Source organism: Mytilus trossulus, chromosome 10 (genome assembly GCF_036588685.1).
Source record: "Mytilus trossulus isolate FHL-02 chromosome 10, PNRI_Mtr1.1.1.hap1, whole genome shotgun sequence".
Classification (NCBI taxonomy): domain Eukaryota; kingdom Metazoa; phylum Mollusca; class Bivalvia; order Mytilida; family Mytilidae; genus Mytilus; species Mytilus trossulus.
The window spans coordinates 25,555,548-25,573,165 of NC_086382.1; the positions used below are offsets into that span (position 1 = coordinate 25,555,548).

Genomic DNA, 17,618 nt, shown 5'->3' on the forward strand with positions numbered 1-17,618 from the left:
TCTACGAAAAAGCCAGCCCTGTTTGTCTCACACAGTTATGAAGAATTATTGCAAGTCGAGAACTGAAGGTGAAAAGTTCAGCGCTGTAAATATAACTACTTAAAGACCAAATTCATGAGATTCAAAGTCAAGAGCTTTAATTAAGATCTGCATAGAAATTAGACAGTGTTCGCAAGTAAGTAGATATAGGAAGATGTGGTGTGAGTGTCAATGAGACAACTCTCCATCCAAATAACAATTTTTTTTAAAAGTAAACCATTATAGGTCAATGTACGGCCTTCAACATGGAGCATGTTTTACCCAACCCAACCTCTGGTTCCTGTACAAGTGAATACAACAATAATACAACACATAAACTATACCTCCATTGCGTTTGTAGTGTTATATAAGCTAAGAAAGCTGGACTGCATCCATTATAAAGCAGCATAAAGGGAATAAACAAATCAGTCAAAATGACAACAAAATTAGGCATCATAATTCTTAAATTATACCTTCATTTAATTTGCTTATTGATAAATTAGGTGCTGTTTTGTTTTACACACTTTGTTAAGTTTTGTTTCTTTTTTTTGGGGTTGTCATTTTTGAGAGGTCCATGACTTCCCAAAGTCAAATGGCTTTAATTCATTGAAATTCTTGTTTAATCATGTTTTCTCAAATACTTTAGAACATGAATAAAAAATTACTATTATTTTTTTTATTCTACTAAAACTTCAAAATTTACCAAGAGGTTTTTTTTTTTTTTTTTTAGAAATTTTAATATAAAACAAGCCAAAGTTTCGAACTCCCTTTGGTATATTAATAGCATTACTCTTTAAATTTTTTTTAACAAGACCGAGGCATTAACAAGTTCCTTAAAAAAGTTTTAAAGTTTAAAATGAGAAATCATTAGCTTCATGAATTTTCATTTTACTCTTAATACTGCAATTTAACTGGTTAGATTTCCAGTTATGGTAGATAAGGTGGAAATCTTGAATCAAGATACGAGTTTAATATCATAGTTTCAAAATTGGATTTTATAATCTTTAAATGATAGTTACGTTACGTTCAGTACTAGTAATTGATACTAGGGAAAAAATACATATAGAAAATATATGGATCTAACACACCACATTCGATGCTTTTTCATTGTTATCAAACGAAATTATTGAGTGAATATGTTAACTTCTTTATTTCAGTTTTTGGTACTTTGTGGTACACTGGTTTTTTTTTTAAATAATTACCGGTATCATTCGTTGACCTTGCAATGGCGATTCTCTGTTATTCAACTCTTCAAACACCCAGTCTTCATTGACCGCTACAACTTTAGGGTTTTTAGGATCTACTAATCTGAATGCTGTTATATTTGCTCCACCAAAGGAATACTGGTCCAAATCAAGTAATCCCAAGTCCTGCAAATAGGAAGATGTAATGATGAGCATGGCTTGAAATGGTTCATTGTTTCTACCTATCGTTTGAATCAAATACATCAACAGTGAAAATAGAAGAGCGGTCAACCATTGTGACCCAAACTACCTAATCTAGCAATATATATATATATGTATTAAGGACAAAATTAATTTCAATACAATACATAAAGCAAGGAGCAGGCATTTAAGATATGTTATGCTGTGATACATGCAGTACACAGATTCTTACTCTATGTTTAATAGTTTTCTGTGATGTGTGATGATGTCATGTTTATGCCCTACCTACGATAGTAGAGGGGTATTACGTTTTCTGGTCTGTGCGTCCATTCGTCCCGGTTCAGGTTAAAGTTTTTGGTCAAGGTAGTTTTTGATGAAGTTGAAGTCCAATCAACTTGAAACTTCGTACACATGTTCCTTATCATATGATCTTTCTAATTTCAATCCCAAATTTGCGATTTTATCCAAATTTCACGGTACAATGAACATAGAAAATGATAGTGCGAGTCGGACATCCGTGTACTGGGGACACATTATTGTTATATTATTTTTCGATTCCAGTAACTCTTGATCCTGCTGTACAAAATATTTTTAGATTCAGAACTGGGCGACTCCTTCAGCGAGCTAGCTCAATTATTGCTACCTCAACTATGAAAATTGCTTCAACAGAATTTAAATGAAGTGTTGTGTACTAATTAATTTTCTGAAAAACCAATTTGTGTTTAAATTAAATGAAGACTGAAAATGACTAAATCATTTCTTTTTCTTTAGATTTTTCAAATTTCTTCATTCAGAACAAAATGACCATTACCGTTCAAAATCCGTTTCTAGTAATTATGCCTTAGACTATTTGCGGTATAGTGATCGCTTATATGTTTAATATATGAATGTGGTTTTTTTTATTTTTTCGTCTATTTTCTCTGTTCTTTATCATTTTTGGTTAATGATTCTTTATTGTAGAAACTCTATCCAGATCCTCATTAAATAGAGGTCAGAAGAAATTGATTGTCAAACGTTCTTGTAATTTATATATATATGAAATTCATGCAGTATATAGAATAAACTTACCAACGTTGTAAACATAAAGTGATAGTACTCATTTACAATGCTGACAAGACTAGCCTACAAATAGAAAATAAAATACGTAGAAATAAGAATTAAGTTCGGAAACAAAAAAGCTAGGAAACGTATCATATTCAGCTTCATATTACAACTGTTTGAATGCTTTTAAAATTAGATCTATCGAAAAACAAGTTTGGACAGAGGTTCAGAAACTAGAGGATAATGGATAATATTCTCATTGTTTGAACACCAAAATGAAAATAACGTTGTAGTACGTCATTGGTTGAATTTCAATTGTTTAGAATGTTTTTAACCAATTTTTTTTTGTGTACGCTTTTTAATATGTTACCCAGAATACATAAGATTGTAAAACGCCGAATCAGAGACCACATGACGAAAACTTAAACAATCATATGATACTGTAGCTAAGAATCCGACAATTGGCCGTCTATTTATGGTTATTTTATTTGATGGCCAACTCATCTTCTTTCATTAAAAACAACTTCAAATAAAATAACCATAAATAGACAGCCATTTGTCGGATTCTTAGTAACATTATCATACGATTGTTTAAATTGTCGTCATGTGGTTTCTGATTCGGCGTTTTACAATCTAATGCATTTTGGGTATTGTATTGCCCATTCATGTTTAATAAAAAAAAATAACTGTTTATGTCTATTTTTTGTTGTTTCAAGTTGCATGCCTGTTTGTTACTGTGATACGAAGATAGCCGATCCTTAATTTACTTCAGGTTTTGTCAACAGTGTGTTATGATCTTGTGTCAACAATTGTGTCCTTCTTATCTTCTTTGTTTACTGTTTTACATGTTTATCTTTATTGTTTATGTCTTAAGAGATGTCCCATTAAAGAAGAACAGCCTTCTCATATCTGTTTTACAAAGTATATCCATTACTTTAAACACTTTCAAGATAGTTTCTAACGATTTTATTATTCTCCTGTTGTCTTGAGACTTACATCAATATGTGCATAAGTATTATCTAAATAAGGGTCTGGTTAGGGTGTCCTATATTTATTTGTTTTAAGTTCACTCCATTCTTTATATTTTTGCACATCGTTCTGTATTCTTTATATTAAAGCACCCCATTATTGATTTTATGTAATCTCTATTCCTTATTTTTTTATTCGCTAATTTTTCTGCAATTTTGGCCCATTATTCTCTATTGTTTAAACCCCATGTATACCCTCATGAATAGCAGGGTGTATAGCGAAGATGTATTGCAATTCTTTCGGAAAACTGCATGAAATGCAATACAATAAAAGCTGTAAAAAGGAATGGTTTAATTCAAATTTATTGTGTATCTGAGTCACCATAATGGAATTAAATTGGAGTTTAAACAGTAAAGTACAATACATAATTTGTTTTATGAATGGCTTGCTGTGCATAGACATGATAGACGCATTATACATGCTATAAGAGAAACATTCCTTAAGAAATAATAAATATATAATTTAAGTGAATCCGTTTTTCTTATTTATCTTCACCAAGGACGACTAGGTCGACTATAATTTGTGTTCCATTCAAATAAAAAAAAAAGAACTCCTGCGAGTTTGGACTTAGAATCACTAACATTTTTGTAATACTTGAAAATTTATATTTCTAGAAAATACCTCGCACAGTGACGAAGTTTTTTTTATTCTGATTCTTTTATATAGCATGACTACTTTCATTTTGCGTGGCAGATGGATCTTAAAAGCGGAACTAGGATTTTGAAAAGGAGGGAAATCTAGTAGGCATACATTTGGCGTGGTGTTGATAAAATGTCAATGCTTTATCATATATGAAGCTCTATAAGAGGTTGCTGGGGCCCCTGACTCCTCTTACATTCATTCAACTCTGGTTCTAATAGTTTATATAAGTTTATACCGTACTTTATGAAGAACGATACATTCTCACAATCTATATTCATTCACTTATCTTGTTTATCACGTGACACTTGGGTATAGAAGTCTATTTTATTTAATACCTACTTTATGAAGAACGCCTTCTACTTTCTTTACATCGCAATCTATGATCATTCTCTTCTCTTGTTTGTCAATCATTTCTTTGAACATGTATACCCAATTTGTTGGGTCATCATCTAGTTTTCGGACTGTTACCTTCACATTAGCACCTTTTGAAAATTTTAATACCTCTTCTAATCGAATTAATCCTGTTTAAAGAAAACATAGTTATCATTCGTATCTTAAAAAAATGTCAATTTCCTTGGTATAAAATTTATTTTTAGGTGGGTCTTCTCAAGTTAATCCGGGTCGACATTCATTATTATTATACATATAAACCCTTGTTATAATCAAAACACACTTTGAAATTTCATTGCAAAAAAAATATTTCAATCATTGCTTTGCAAATATATCATGACATGTGTTCTCGTTAGAATTGTTTTGAGTCTGTTTATTTCCCTTGCTGTGTGGTATGGGGTTTTCTCATTGTTGAAGGCTGTATCATATGATGAAATATAGTTGCTCACTTCTACTTCATAATTTGGTCTCTGATGGCGGCAATCATATCTAATCTACCTATCTATATTTCATATGTGCCTGGCTTCTTCTAGAAAAAAAAACACTAACATAGTAATCATCATGATCATAGAATACACATATTTTGTGTCTTTTTACTTACACATGTACACACTTACCATCGTTATCTTCATATAAAATTGTAAATGTGTTCCACTGCCAGTATTTGATCAGATCTACATAAGCTTTTCCTAATACTTCATAATGTGGATATAAACTTATTGAAAAATAGTCTCTATCTACGCGTGCATCCCAGTGTGTCTGTATATGTGGAATGGATAGTGTATTACATATAGACTGAACATGACCAGATGATATCTGTGATGATGGACCAAATATGGCAGCGACACCGTCTTTTATCATTTTACAAACTGAAATAAGAAAAAAAACTTAATAATTGTTAATTTACTAACTATGCTAACAATTTGTCAGATCATATATAAGTCTGCGTTGGAGACCCATTGATGGCTTTCGGCTGTTGTCTGCTCTTTTGGTCGGGTTGTTGTCTCTTTGGCATAGTCTGAGTTAAGTCTTCATTTCCATTCTCAATTTAAATTATTATAAATACAAGTTTCTCCTCGTCTAATTTATAATATGACAGTAACCATGGTAATTCAATCTTTTATAAACTATTATACACAACGGCATGTGAAAACAATTGAAAATAATGTACTATCTTCTTCACACGAGATACAAAAGAGAAGTTTAGCTAGTTATGAAACCAGTTTTAAACATGTTAAATCACCATTTTTGACATTCATAATTGTCAGTACCAAGTCAGGATGAATGCAAGGTGTTTTCCATGTTTCATGTGTTCGAGCTTGTGAATTTCCAATATGGTCTTATAATGTCGCAGTATTTCAATCTTTTATAAACTGTGCACAACTACATGTGATAAAAAAATTGTGTGCTCTCTCCCTCATCTTAGAGAGAGGACCAGCTCATCATAAACCAGGTAAAATCCACTATGTTCTGAATTATGAAATGCCTGTACAAAGTCAGAAAAATGACAGCTGTTTTCCATGTTTGGTGTGTTAATTAGCTTTTTATTTTTCAATTTGATTTATATGCGACTTTCCGTTTTGATTTTATCTTGCAGTTTGGTATTTTTGTTGTTCAAATCATTTATTGTAAATATGAGTGTTTGGAATGGGAAAAATGGTCTTCCATTGCTATAGTTTTTTATCTATTTTATCTATTTTCTTTATTTTTCATATTTGTTGTCCATTATTTTCAATTCTATATGTTAAGCACCCCATATTTGTTTTTTTATACATTTTTCTCTAATTTTCAATTGTTTCACTTTTTTCTGCACTTTCCTCCATTATACTCTATCCTGTGAACCCCATCTAGCTTAAACATTTTTTTTCCTAAACAACATTTACAAAGTGATGTTATAAAGATATAAAGGCATGGAATCGCTATATATGTGTATATACAGCTGTACATATACATGTATAGTGATATGCTAAAAATCGTGAGATATACACACACTACAGTTTTGATTCAAATTCACTTTGTCGTTTCAGCTTTAAAATGCTTTTAAAATGAAATATATACGAAAGGAATGTGCAATGCATTAAGTTTTACTTTGCTAACTATGTATACACATTAAAACAGAGTTCTCCATAACTTGTAACACTAAAACGTAATAATTTCAATAAGAAAACGTAGCATATCAAATTTCCGGAGAAGGAAATTTGGTGTAATTTTATAGCATATTCAAACATGTTGCATATTGATCAAACAAAAGGCAAATCAACCCACCATCGGTGGGGCATCTATAACTTGCAACACTAGACCTTGACTTGCATCTTTATTAGCTTTAAGTCCTTCCTTTAACACCAACCTTTTTCCCCCCATTTAAATGCAACCATAGTTCGGCTGTCAATTTATCTCTCAAAGTTTATTTTTCTTTAGAAATCTAGATGTCAGTGTCATGTTAACATACACATGTACATGATTAATTGATTGAGGTTTGCCGAACATCCAGTGGCAACTATTTCATGAATGTTCAGAACGAGTTTACATACATGATGGACGCTGTTAAGAAAGCGAAAATGGACGCTGTTAATTAAGCGAAAATAGCTATGCTGAAAGCTATTAGAGAAAAAATATCTGATTATCTTAAAGCTAATAGAGTAATGGTATTTGCGTCTTATCTAAAATAAACCGAAAATAGTGATAATATCAGATAATATTGACCAGTCAATTTTTTTTTATGAGCGGTATTGTCAATTTACTAGAGTCAATGAAACAAGGCATCATTCCGTTAAGTCGCTTATCTATAATTGTTTGTTTTCTAAACAAGATATAATCAACCGCAAAGATTACAAATTTATCGTTTTTCAATTACAGAAATGCGACTTTGTGAACCGCAATCTCCAGAAGCCGACTAAGTAATGAATTATACTACGAAAGAATAGCGAAACGGTATGGCTGTGTATGAGTGTCATAAACACAGACTTCTCCAGTGTCTTTAACATTATTGCCCCTATTGATTTCCATAAAGAGCTAAAAGGCAATTTGTATGTATAAGAGTCATTTGTCTAGCAGACATCTTCTTCCTGTCAAAGGTTAATGGAAAAGAAAAATATCTTGTAGAATATTTTAGTAAGTAAGTCAGTAAATTGTTCTGAAAGATCAAATTAATAGCTTGTCCTCTCGTGTTCGGTTATTTATACGGTTATACCTCGGCAACAATGATGGGCTAATGGCAATAAAATAGCGTCATAATTCACGCAAACAGCTTTCATCAAGACAAAAATGCAATATGATGCTGGCGTTCTTATCATACATGGACAGTCGATTATGAATGATATGAGTTATTATGAATTAGAATCTTAAGTGCCAAGGATGTTGAGGACGATTCAAAACTTGTTTATACTGACAAGTAAAATATGGTGGAACTTTGTGTGTGGCTGAATATCTTCAAACATCCATTCTTTAAAAAAAATCATCTGACAGAAAATGAATTAATATTTATACTTTAAAACTAATAAATTTTAACTTTTTCCAATAACTATATTTATCCTCTATTTAACTTTATGACAAAACTGCTGATCGTGAAAATATATTTGTTCAATGGAATGATAGGAAGATGGGCTATTCTGTTTTTCATTCTAAGTGTCCCTCATAGTGGGAAAAAATCCAGATTTAATTAACCTTATAAATATCAAAAAATGGAAAACTGATCCATACATAATATTTACATTCGAAGAAGCCGAGCCGAAAATATGACTTTATTTTATCATTTACTTGAGACTTTACATAAAGAATGTACTTGACACATTTAACGTATTTACTTATCCAGGAATGAATAATTTCGCTTATATCATTATCAAACCCTTTCTTTTGGGTAAGCAAATAACTTGAATAGAAACCCGTCTTCACTCTGGTCAATCATATATAAGACACTTTAAATATTTTTAAAGAGGAAGTCACACATGTGATGCAGGATCTGTTACCCTTCCAGAGGACCGGAGCACCTGATATCATCCCATTTTTTGTGGGGTTCGTGTTGCTTAGTCTTTAGTTTTCTAAGTTGTGTCGTGTGTACTATTATTTGTCTGTTTGTCTTTTTCTGATTTAGACATGGCGTTGTCAGAATACTTTCGGTTTATGAGTTTAAATGTCCCTCAGGTATCTTCCACCCCTGTTTCAAATACATTTCCAATAATGCCAATTGTGAATACGTCCGGAGGAATTGGGTCTTGATGGTGATGTCATTGATATTTACATGTGGCTTTGCTCATTGTTGAAGGCCGTACGGTGACGTAGAGTTGTTAGTTTCTGTGTCATTTTGGTCTCTTGGGAGAGTTGTCTCATTGGAAATCATACCAGATCTTCTTTTTTCATATGTACTGTCCAACATTTCGGGATTCCTTGTCAACACATTTCGTGTCGAAGTGTTTGAGCAGTCTGCATGTTATTAAGTAAAATCTGTTATGTCGACATTAATAGGAATGTTTATATAGTACTAATATGTGTCAAAACGGAGATTACTATTAGTGTAATAGTATTTCAAGTGTATTTACTAAGTATACAGCTGCCACACGTGGAACATCTTAAGTCCGTAAACAAGATACAGTTATATCGCACAAGCAGATTATTTGCATGTAATAATGATTTTGTCTGTGTAAATTGCTTTTACAAACATACATTGACGTCGATAAAACATTAAGCAACAATTTTTTCGTTTGATGAAGATATAATTTATAAAAAGTATTCAAGTCTTGTTATTGTTTATTCGATTTACGTATCCCCAAGGGACATAACTTGTTACTGTTCAGCAGTAAATTATCATTCGGAAGCATGTGTATATCTGTGCTAATAATATTCAGATGTTTAGGTAGCGTGTCTAAGAGCTTTTTCATCTCTACAAAAGACACTGGAATGTTATTCTGGGGAGATGACTTCTAGTCTTAAAATAACCCGATTTGTTAATCATACTTTTCTTTGCTTGACGTAATTTGTGCTAATGGGTAACAGCATAACTTTGAAGACATACAATCAGAAGAAGAAAAAAACACCGATGTGTATTGCGCTTTGTCATCGTTCAAATATTAAACATATTGGAGATGCACATGCGCAGGATATGTATCGTAGTTCATCCGAGTGTAGATTGTGTACAACCTTAACGTCCACTCCAAAAACGTCAATAAAAGTGGACCTAAAGACATAAACTCTAAGACGTAAATGATGACCAATAAGCAAATTAAAAAATCTTTCGAAAGTCTGTCATTTGCACAAATTATCCAAAAGCCCAAAACTTTAGGTATGACAAACATAACAAAAGAAAATCACTAATCATCATGTTCATTTAAAAGTTAATGCATACATATATAGCTTTGATTTACCATTTTTGAGGGGGAAAATCGAATCTTTTCCATCAGTTTGTAAGAAAAATTAAATCAAGAAATTCCTAACAAACAAACAAACAATTGATTTATAAATATTGAGCAATCATATCCAACGCATGGATGGACCATAAAAAGGTCAGATTATATTTCAAGAAAAGCTTTATTAAACTTTTTAATTCACTGGTTGCAACATAAAACTGTGAGTTTAAGGTTTGAATGCTACTTTGCATAATTTTAAAGAGATGTCAATGTGTTTAATCAAAAATGATTTCCAATAAAATTACAAAAGGAAGGATGCGGTTTTCAATCAAAATTAATGATGAAATTATAAAGACTTCAGTTCGATTTTTTTGTTAAAAGTTATTCTTCTAAAATGGTGCTAGACTTATCTTATATTCTCGATGGTCTAAATAATTGCAAGAAATTTCAAAAGTGACAGAAGTTGAATATTTATAAAATTTTCATTATCAATAAAGAGATTTGGAATAATTTCCAATAAAACAACTCTCCACGAGATCTGCTCTAAAACTCAATGGTAAATTCAAGTTAATAATTACATTACATGTTTTGTTTTCTCTTTTCATAAAAAAATAGGGATGCTTAAATGAATCGTTTCAATCTGCACTCAGTGCATTAATTCAAAATGATTAAGGTTAACAATCATTGCAGCTTTCGGAAAATTATTTGTTACTTTACAAATATTTAATAGGTTCGACACCAAGATGTCTTAAAGTGTATGTCTTAAAGTGTTTGTATGTAAAATTGCGATAAGCTATCAACGAAGGCAGTATATATGTAATGGGTATACGAGTTTTAATTGAGTTTTAAATAGTATGTATGTTAAAGAGTCACCATTAAACATGTTGCATGATATTTGAAGAGAGACATAACTTACAACAACTAAAGTGGAAACAATCCTTCTAAATACTCTTAAGAGGCACACTTATACCAAAGATGTTACATGCTCCTAATTCATACCAATTGATGTAACATACATGTATCTTATTGATTTATATAATTGATTGAGTGAATGTTTAACACCAGTTTTAGCACTCTTTTTAACCGGAGTGTTTGGACAGAACCATAACCTTCGTCGGAAAAAAATCAATTCTAGATAATTCCGTTCTAAATCGAACACACAAACAATGTACTAAGTACATATTCCGGGCTTATGACCCTAAAGATAAACTGCTGGGGCCATTTCGTTGACATGCCCCTCTCCGAAGACTTGTTGGGAACAGATTTATAAACGTATTTGCCAAATGGCATGCATTGCATTCGCCAAGCAATTTTAGGAAGTAAGAGTTAATTTGTTGAATACAATCGGTCGTATTTATGTACTTTGGCATCTTGTAAAATCAAAAGGAAGTCTCCTTTCCCTTCTTACAGGTCTAGCTGTTTGACGGAAGAAACTACAAGGTAACAATTGCTTTAAACTGAAACTGGTTACCATATTGTATACATGTAATAACAATGCCCACCAAAGCTGTATGCATGAATTATGAGAATCGCTAAACATCTGGCAATAAAGTATTGTATGCAAAGATCACTTGGTACATACAACATGTGCAGTCACATGCATGCTTTAATCGTTGAGTAGGAGATAAGATTGTATCTGCAATCTATCTGCATCTAAAGGCGAAACAAAGCCAATTGTATATTTCAACGACATATTTCTCCGAAACTAACGCTTCAAAAAATTTCTTACACGGAATTGAACTGACTTGCAATGCTATAATTTGAAACCTGGAAGCCTTGTCTAATACTGAAAAATGCGGAATATGCATTCATCTGTCTTAAAGCTTCAACTTGAAGCATATCCAACTGGCTTTGTTTGCTGTGAGAAAAACTTATAATCATATTACTTTCTTCCATTTGAATGACAATGTCACTTTATATTTGAGTAGGAAAATTTTACTTCATGGTCTACCGGGAATGGCATTCTGCTTTAACAATAATTGATGGGTACAACTCATTCATAAAGAACTTTACGCAAATAACTTGCTTTAATTGTGAAAAGATGACTAGTATTATTTTGTGTTTCCTTTGAGTGCCTCATTTCTTATCTTTATTCATAGTTGGTATTTTATAAAGACAATATAATTGCTTTTGACATGACAAAATAGTAATTCATGGTTACGAAGAATACGGACACAAGAACAGATAAAGACAATTTGTTTAAGAAAAAATACGGACTTCTGGGAATTTACGCTGTAAACCATAGCATGATAGAAAACATGAAGTATCTCTTATTTATTAAAATACAATCCCAAGCTCTAATGGAAGACGACGTACAACTGAGTTGAAACTATAGACGAATGTCATTTAATTTTAACCTTGCATTTAAAGTTTTAGCTTATTTTTTTCCCGTCATCGCTAAGGTAAAAGCTGCAATCGGACAATGGACATATTGTATGTAGTAGTGTGCTAATAGCTAATTTGAAACGCGAAACTCGCATATTGATAATGTAAAATATGATTTAAAAAAAATGATGATTAAAAAAATGACACTATAAAAGTTTGGTCGTCGTTTCATAAGTGAGGCATTTGCCTCCATTACGCTACGGCCCTGCGAAACAGAGCCAATTGTATATGTCAACGACATATTTCTCCGAAACTAACGCTTCAAAATTTTTCTTACACGTAATTGAACTGACTTGTAATGCTATAATTTGAAACCTGGAAGTCTTTGGCAATACTGAAAAATGCGATAGTTGATACTATCGATACAACACAAAACTTCACCTTTTTCCGAATAAGTCTCTCTTGTTCTCGATATCATAGGACCATTTAATTATTTAATAGACACGATTTCCTATACTGTAAACCAACTTGTTTTCGCGGATACTTTATTTTGCGTTTTACCCTTTCTTGACCACTTCGCGGCTATTTAATTTCACGATTATCTGATTTACATGATGAAGTTTATTAAGGAAAGATCAAAGGTTGACATATTCGCGACGATTTATATTCGCGTTATTTTTCCACTCGCGAAAGTCGCGAAAATAAGTTGGTTTACAGTAGTTTATTTCTGTTTTTTTATAAAGCAACTACATGAAAATGTATATTCCTGCGTCTGCATGTCAACTTTTCTTCTTTTTCAGTGTCAACTACAGTGCCTTAACCTTGACTGTCATACCAGTGGTAGGTTTAGCTGGCTATAAAATCCGGTTTATTCCACCATTTTCTAGATAAGAAAATGCCTGTACCAAGATGTGTATGAGCTTTTGCCATTTGATTGGGGACTTTCCGTTTTAAATTTTCCTCGGAGTTCAGTATTTTTGTGATTTTACTTTTTGAACAAGAACGATCAGTTTAACAGATACCGCGAGTGCAATGCCTAAATATTAAATCTTCTAATTAAATGTACAGTATATACCTATTCGTAAATATATTCTACACCATGTACACCGTATACAGGAAATATAAAAATACAATGTATATAAATAATACCTTTTTTCGATGACTCGAAACTATCATCTTGAGCAACTGATGCAATGTTATAAATGAGCAATGATTTTCCTAAAACATCCCCTCTTAAATTTATCTTCTCCGTCGTGTGGCGGAAGGCAATCTCAACACCCTTGTTTCTGTCTTCGAATAATCCACCTGAAATTCAAAACATAAATAAATTTAAAAAAATCCGTAGCTATATATATTTTCAAATCAATTCGTTTCATATCAAAATGTAAATATATATAGAAAGTTTGATAAATGGTTAAGAGAAAAAAAGAGATATAGAGATAGAATATACAACCGGAAGTCGAAATTTATATCATATCTAAAAAATATATACAGTATGTAAATATATTATTTTTCATGTCAGCTTTGACAGAATAAAAATTAAGGAAGCCACTGACTATTTTTAATTTTATCGTAACATTCATCGATATACTTAATGTTATCGTAACATTAATCGATATACTTAACTGTTGAACATTGATATAAGAAACGAATATGCCATTAAATTGTAATGGAATTTGAGTAAAGGTTTTAACATTTCAAGAAAGTATTACCTTTTACCCTTTGGGAGCACATCATTATGTGACAGTGTCTGGTAATAAACACCGATTCGCTAATGCGGAGAAAAAAAATCCAGTTCAGAAATATAATCCAGGTCAGAAAAATAATGAAACTTTAAGGTCACTTTGGTCAAGGTCAAGGGAATCGACGGGTATTTTCACATCTTTAGCAAAAATGGAATATAGATTTTGAATTAGAATCATATTCAAAACAGTGTGGTCCTGGCCATTGATTGACGACTTAAATTATCCCATTGACTGGGACAGATTAGGTGAACGTTTGTCTGTATCGACCATTGCTCACTTCATACTTATAATAGAATTTAAACTGTGTGGTCACCAAAGGTTCTTAACGCCTTTAATAATAAAATAATTCGAAAAATTATTCAGGAATAACCTTTATGTTTTGATTTATATTATTGATATAAATCAACACATCGTATTATTCCGGATTCGTTTTTCGAATTGCTTTATTTAGGTGTTGCGAACCTTTGGTGACCCCATAGATTCAGTGTCTTTAACAAGTACATAGTGAGCAGTGATTGTAACCGACAAACGTTCACCTAATCTGTCCCAGTCAATGGGATAATTTAGGTTGGTAATCAATGGCCAGGACCACACTGTTTTGAATATGATTCTATTTATTGCGTTAATTCAAGAAAATATGATAGTCGGTATTTCTATATAATAATTAGCTAAATAGTACTGTGATATTTCAACGTATGTTGCCAATGAGACACATATTCACCAGATTTCAAATGAAGTCGATCGTAGGACCTTCAACAATGAGCAAATCCCCATACAATCAAGTCAGTTATTAAAGGCCCCGCCATGAAAAAAAAGATGAAACAATTCAAAAGAAAAAAAGGCGACCTTATTAAGTCTAGTATAGTTCAATGTATTTAAAACAAAATACATGTATAGGGCGAAACATAATACGGACCTTTTAATAACAGAATTAATTAATAAAGACTTATTAATACGTGTTAAAATGTATTATCTGTTTTAAGAGCTAGATTAAAATCTTCAGCAGTGCCCTCCATTTTTAATTTAAATATAAGTAGTTTTATTTTGATATAAACTAGTGGATAGATTACATAAGATCACGCTGTTAACATAACTAATACGTAAAAAAAATCCGAGTTGCATGTTATGCAAACGTTCATTAGGTTTACATTTGTAAATGCACTGTTAAAATACATCTGATATAGCAAAAAAAATCATTTAAGACATGCCTAAGTAAAATTTCGTTTTCAATCATTGTTTAGTCCGATTTTTTAATTGAAATTGCATAAGACATCTAAAAGTTTTTCATTGAACAATGCATACTGCCCATCTATCGCTGGCTAAGTTAACAGACGAGATGTGGCACGCTTTTCAATTAGACAAATATCTATCAGAGTCCCAATTGCATGGAAATAAGCAGTTATGTGAACGGCTTCCTTCAGCGATAGTAAACTGGACCGGACCGTACGTTAAGCAAAAAAAACCAAAAAAACCCAACCGCAAATAAAAAAATCAACAGTCATGACGGTCTGGTTGATAAAAAATGTTTAATAAATAACAAACAAGACAGAGACAAACTCAAACCAGGGACAACGATAAGCTTAACTAGAAATGGACGCAATAAAGTCTTTTTTGATAAGCCCTTTTCCTGTTAGATGTGCCGAAATTACCCCCCCCCCCCCCTTTTCCCCCCAAGGGGAATGTTCATTTGTTATATCCCAATGTAGGTTCTCTTTTAATTGTTTATAAATTTCAATTTGACTTCATTATTCATATATACACATATATTATAAGATCGAACGTACATATTGGTTTATAACAAATATCGCATAACAAATACTGCTTATTTTACCAAAATTCCGGTTTATTTATATTTTCGACTTGTTTGTTTGTTTGTTTGTTTTGTTTATGATTGTATTGGAATTGTAATTAGTTTTGCTCTATTTGTTAAATTTAACCATTTGTCTTTTGGTGTTTGGTTTTGTGTTGTGGGAATTGGTACACGTCAGCATATTATCTTTTAACTTGCCATGTTTACGTATAACACTCAATTATCAAAGATGATTAATTATCAGCATAGAAAAAGCATTCTCGAAAAAAAACCCACCTCAGATCTGATCTGACGTTTCCTTTCAACAAATATAATGCCGAAGTACAATCCAGTTTTACAAATGTAAATCTTTAAAAGGGTTCCATATTTCAAAAAACAATGTCTATATGTTTGGTTTTATGATGTTAAACGTATCGACATCTAGTCAAAAGTAATTAGTTTTCTAATTTGCTATGATTTTCAAATATCTGCTGAATCTGATTGATATGTTCCCGGAGGTTTACTATCATGTACTCAGTGCACGGGTAGTAAAATGTTTAATTTACTTATATTATATATGAAATCTGATGCACATGTACAGAATCATGCATTGACTCAGTACAAAAACGTTGTCAAAATATAGTTCTTTGAAAGAGTTCTATATATTACAAAAATGGCTTTATGACCAAAATTGATTTCTTTTCTAATTTGCAATGATTTTCAAATATCTGCAGTCTGGTGAGGTTTACTTGTATAATGTATAAAATAGAAGATGTGGTATTATTGCCAATGAGACAGCTATCCACAAAAGACCAAAATGACACAGACATTAACAACTATAGGTCACCGTACGGCCTTCAACAATGAGCAAAGCCTATACCGCATATTCAGCTATCAAAAGGCCCCGATAAGACAATGTAAAACAATTCAAACGAGAAAACAAACGGCCTTATGTATGTAAAAAAATGAAAGGGAAAAAAAATATGTAACACATTAACAAACGACAACCACTAAATTTACAATTGCTCAGTGCATGGGTAGTTCAATGTTTAATTTACTCAAATAATATATGCATTCTGCTGCACCTGTATAATGCATTGACTAAGAGTTCTTAAATATGTAGGTCATATAATTAAGATGGTTTATTGTTATATAAATTTTCACAAAATATGGATAATCTCTGAGCTGCATGCTTTTCTGAAACGGCTTTGAACACTCAAATTGATAAAATTTAATATAATGAGAAAATCAGAAGGAGAAGAACTCTGAAGATCATACGCTTTATATCAACGTTTATTTTATGGTTTATAGGTCAGATGAACGTACACGCAAAGGAGGATTAAAACAAACATCTGTCTGCATGCTTCACGTGCGTAAGCACGGCCGAGTTGTCTACATCTGGTTGTAAGCTTTGCAATTCATTTGATCTGTTTTACCTGTAATTTATCAAGTAAAATGATAAATGATTGATGCAATATCAAGGATGAATGATATTACACCTGTCAAAGATCCGTCTACCTCTCGTCTAACTCTCGTCCATCAGCCAATACATCAATTCTCAGAAAGATAGAATACATCCGGCACACATCTGTGTATATGTGGCATTTACTATGAAAAATAAATATATCTACAAACAAATAGATAGCAGAAACATATAAATCGAGATGATATCCGAAGTTTAATATCTTGCATACGCGTATACCAATTTATCAGTGTAAACTGTATTCCAAGCATCCATCATGTCCATTATTTTTCAATCGTAAAGTGCTAGTGATAATTGCAACTGAATAAACCCCCTCTTGCAGAACTGATGAATATCCCATTCTTTAGTTTGTATTACTATTAAATTCAATACGAATGTTTGTTTGGCGCAAAATTGAAAAGAAACACTTAGTGTAAGAATTTAAAATTATAG

General features: G+C 31.9%; 1 protein-coding gene across 2 annotated transcripts in view; it reads right to left on the minus strand.

Annotated features, from left to right (window-relative positions):
• Positions 1-17,618, minus strand: part of LOC134687098 (glutamate receptor ionotropic, kainate 2-like) — an 81,669-nt gene that overhangs the window by 17,024 nt on the left and 47,027 nt on the right. For both annotated transcript variants that reach the window (XM_063547083.1, XM_063547082.1), the window contains exons 3-7: positions 13,319-13,474; positions 5,123-5,374; positions 4,455-4,636; positions 2,472-2,525; positions 1,221-1,388 (exon numbers count right to left, since the gene is read on the minus strand). In XM_063547083.1, the coding sequence (XP_063403153.1) occupies positions 1,221-1,388; positions 2,472-2,525; positions 4,455-4,636; positions 5,123-5,374; positions 13,319-13,474 (812 nt within the window). The remainder of the gene's footprint in view (positions 1-1,220; positions 1,389-2,471; positions 2,526-4,454; positions 4,637-5,122; positions 5,375-13,318; positions 13,475-17,618) is intronic.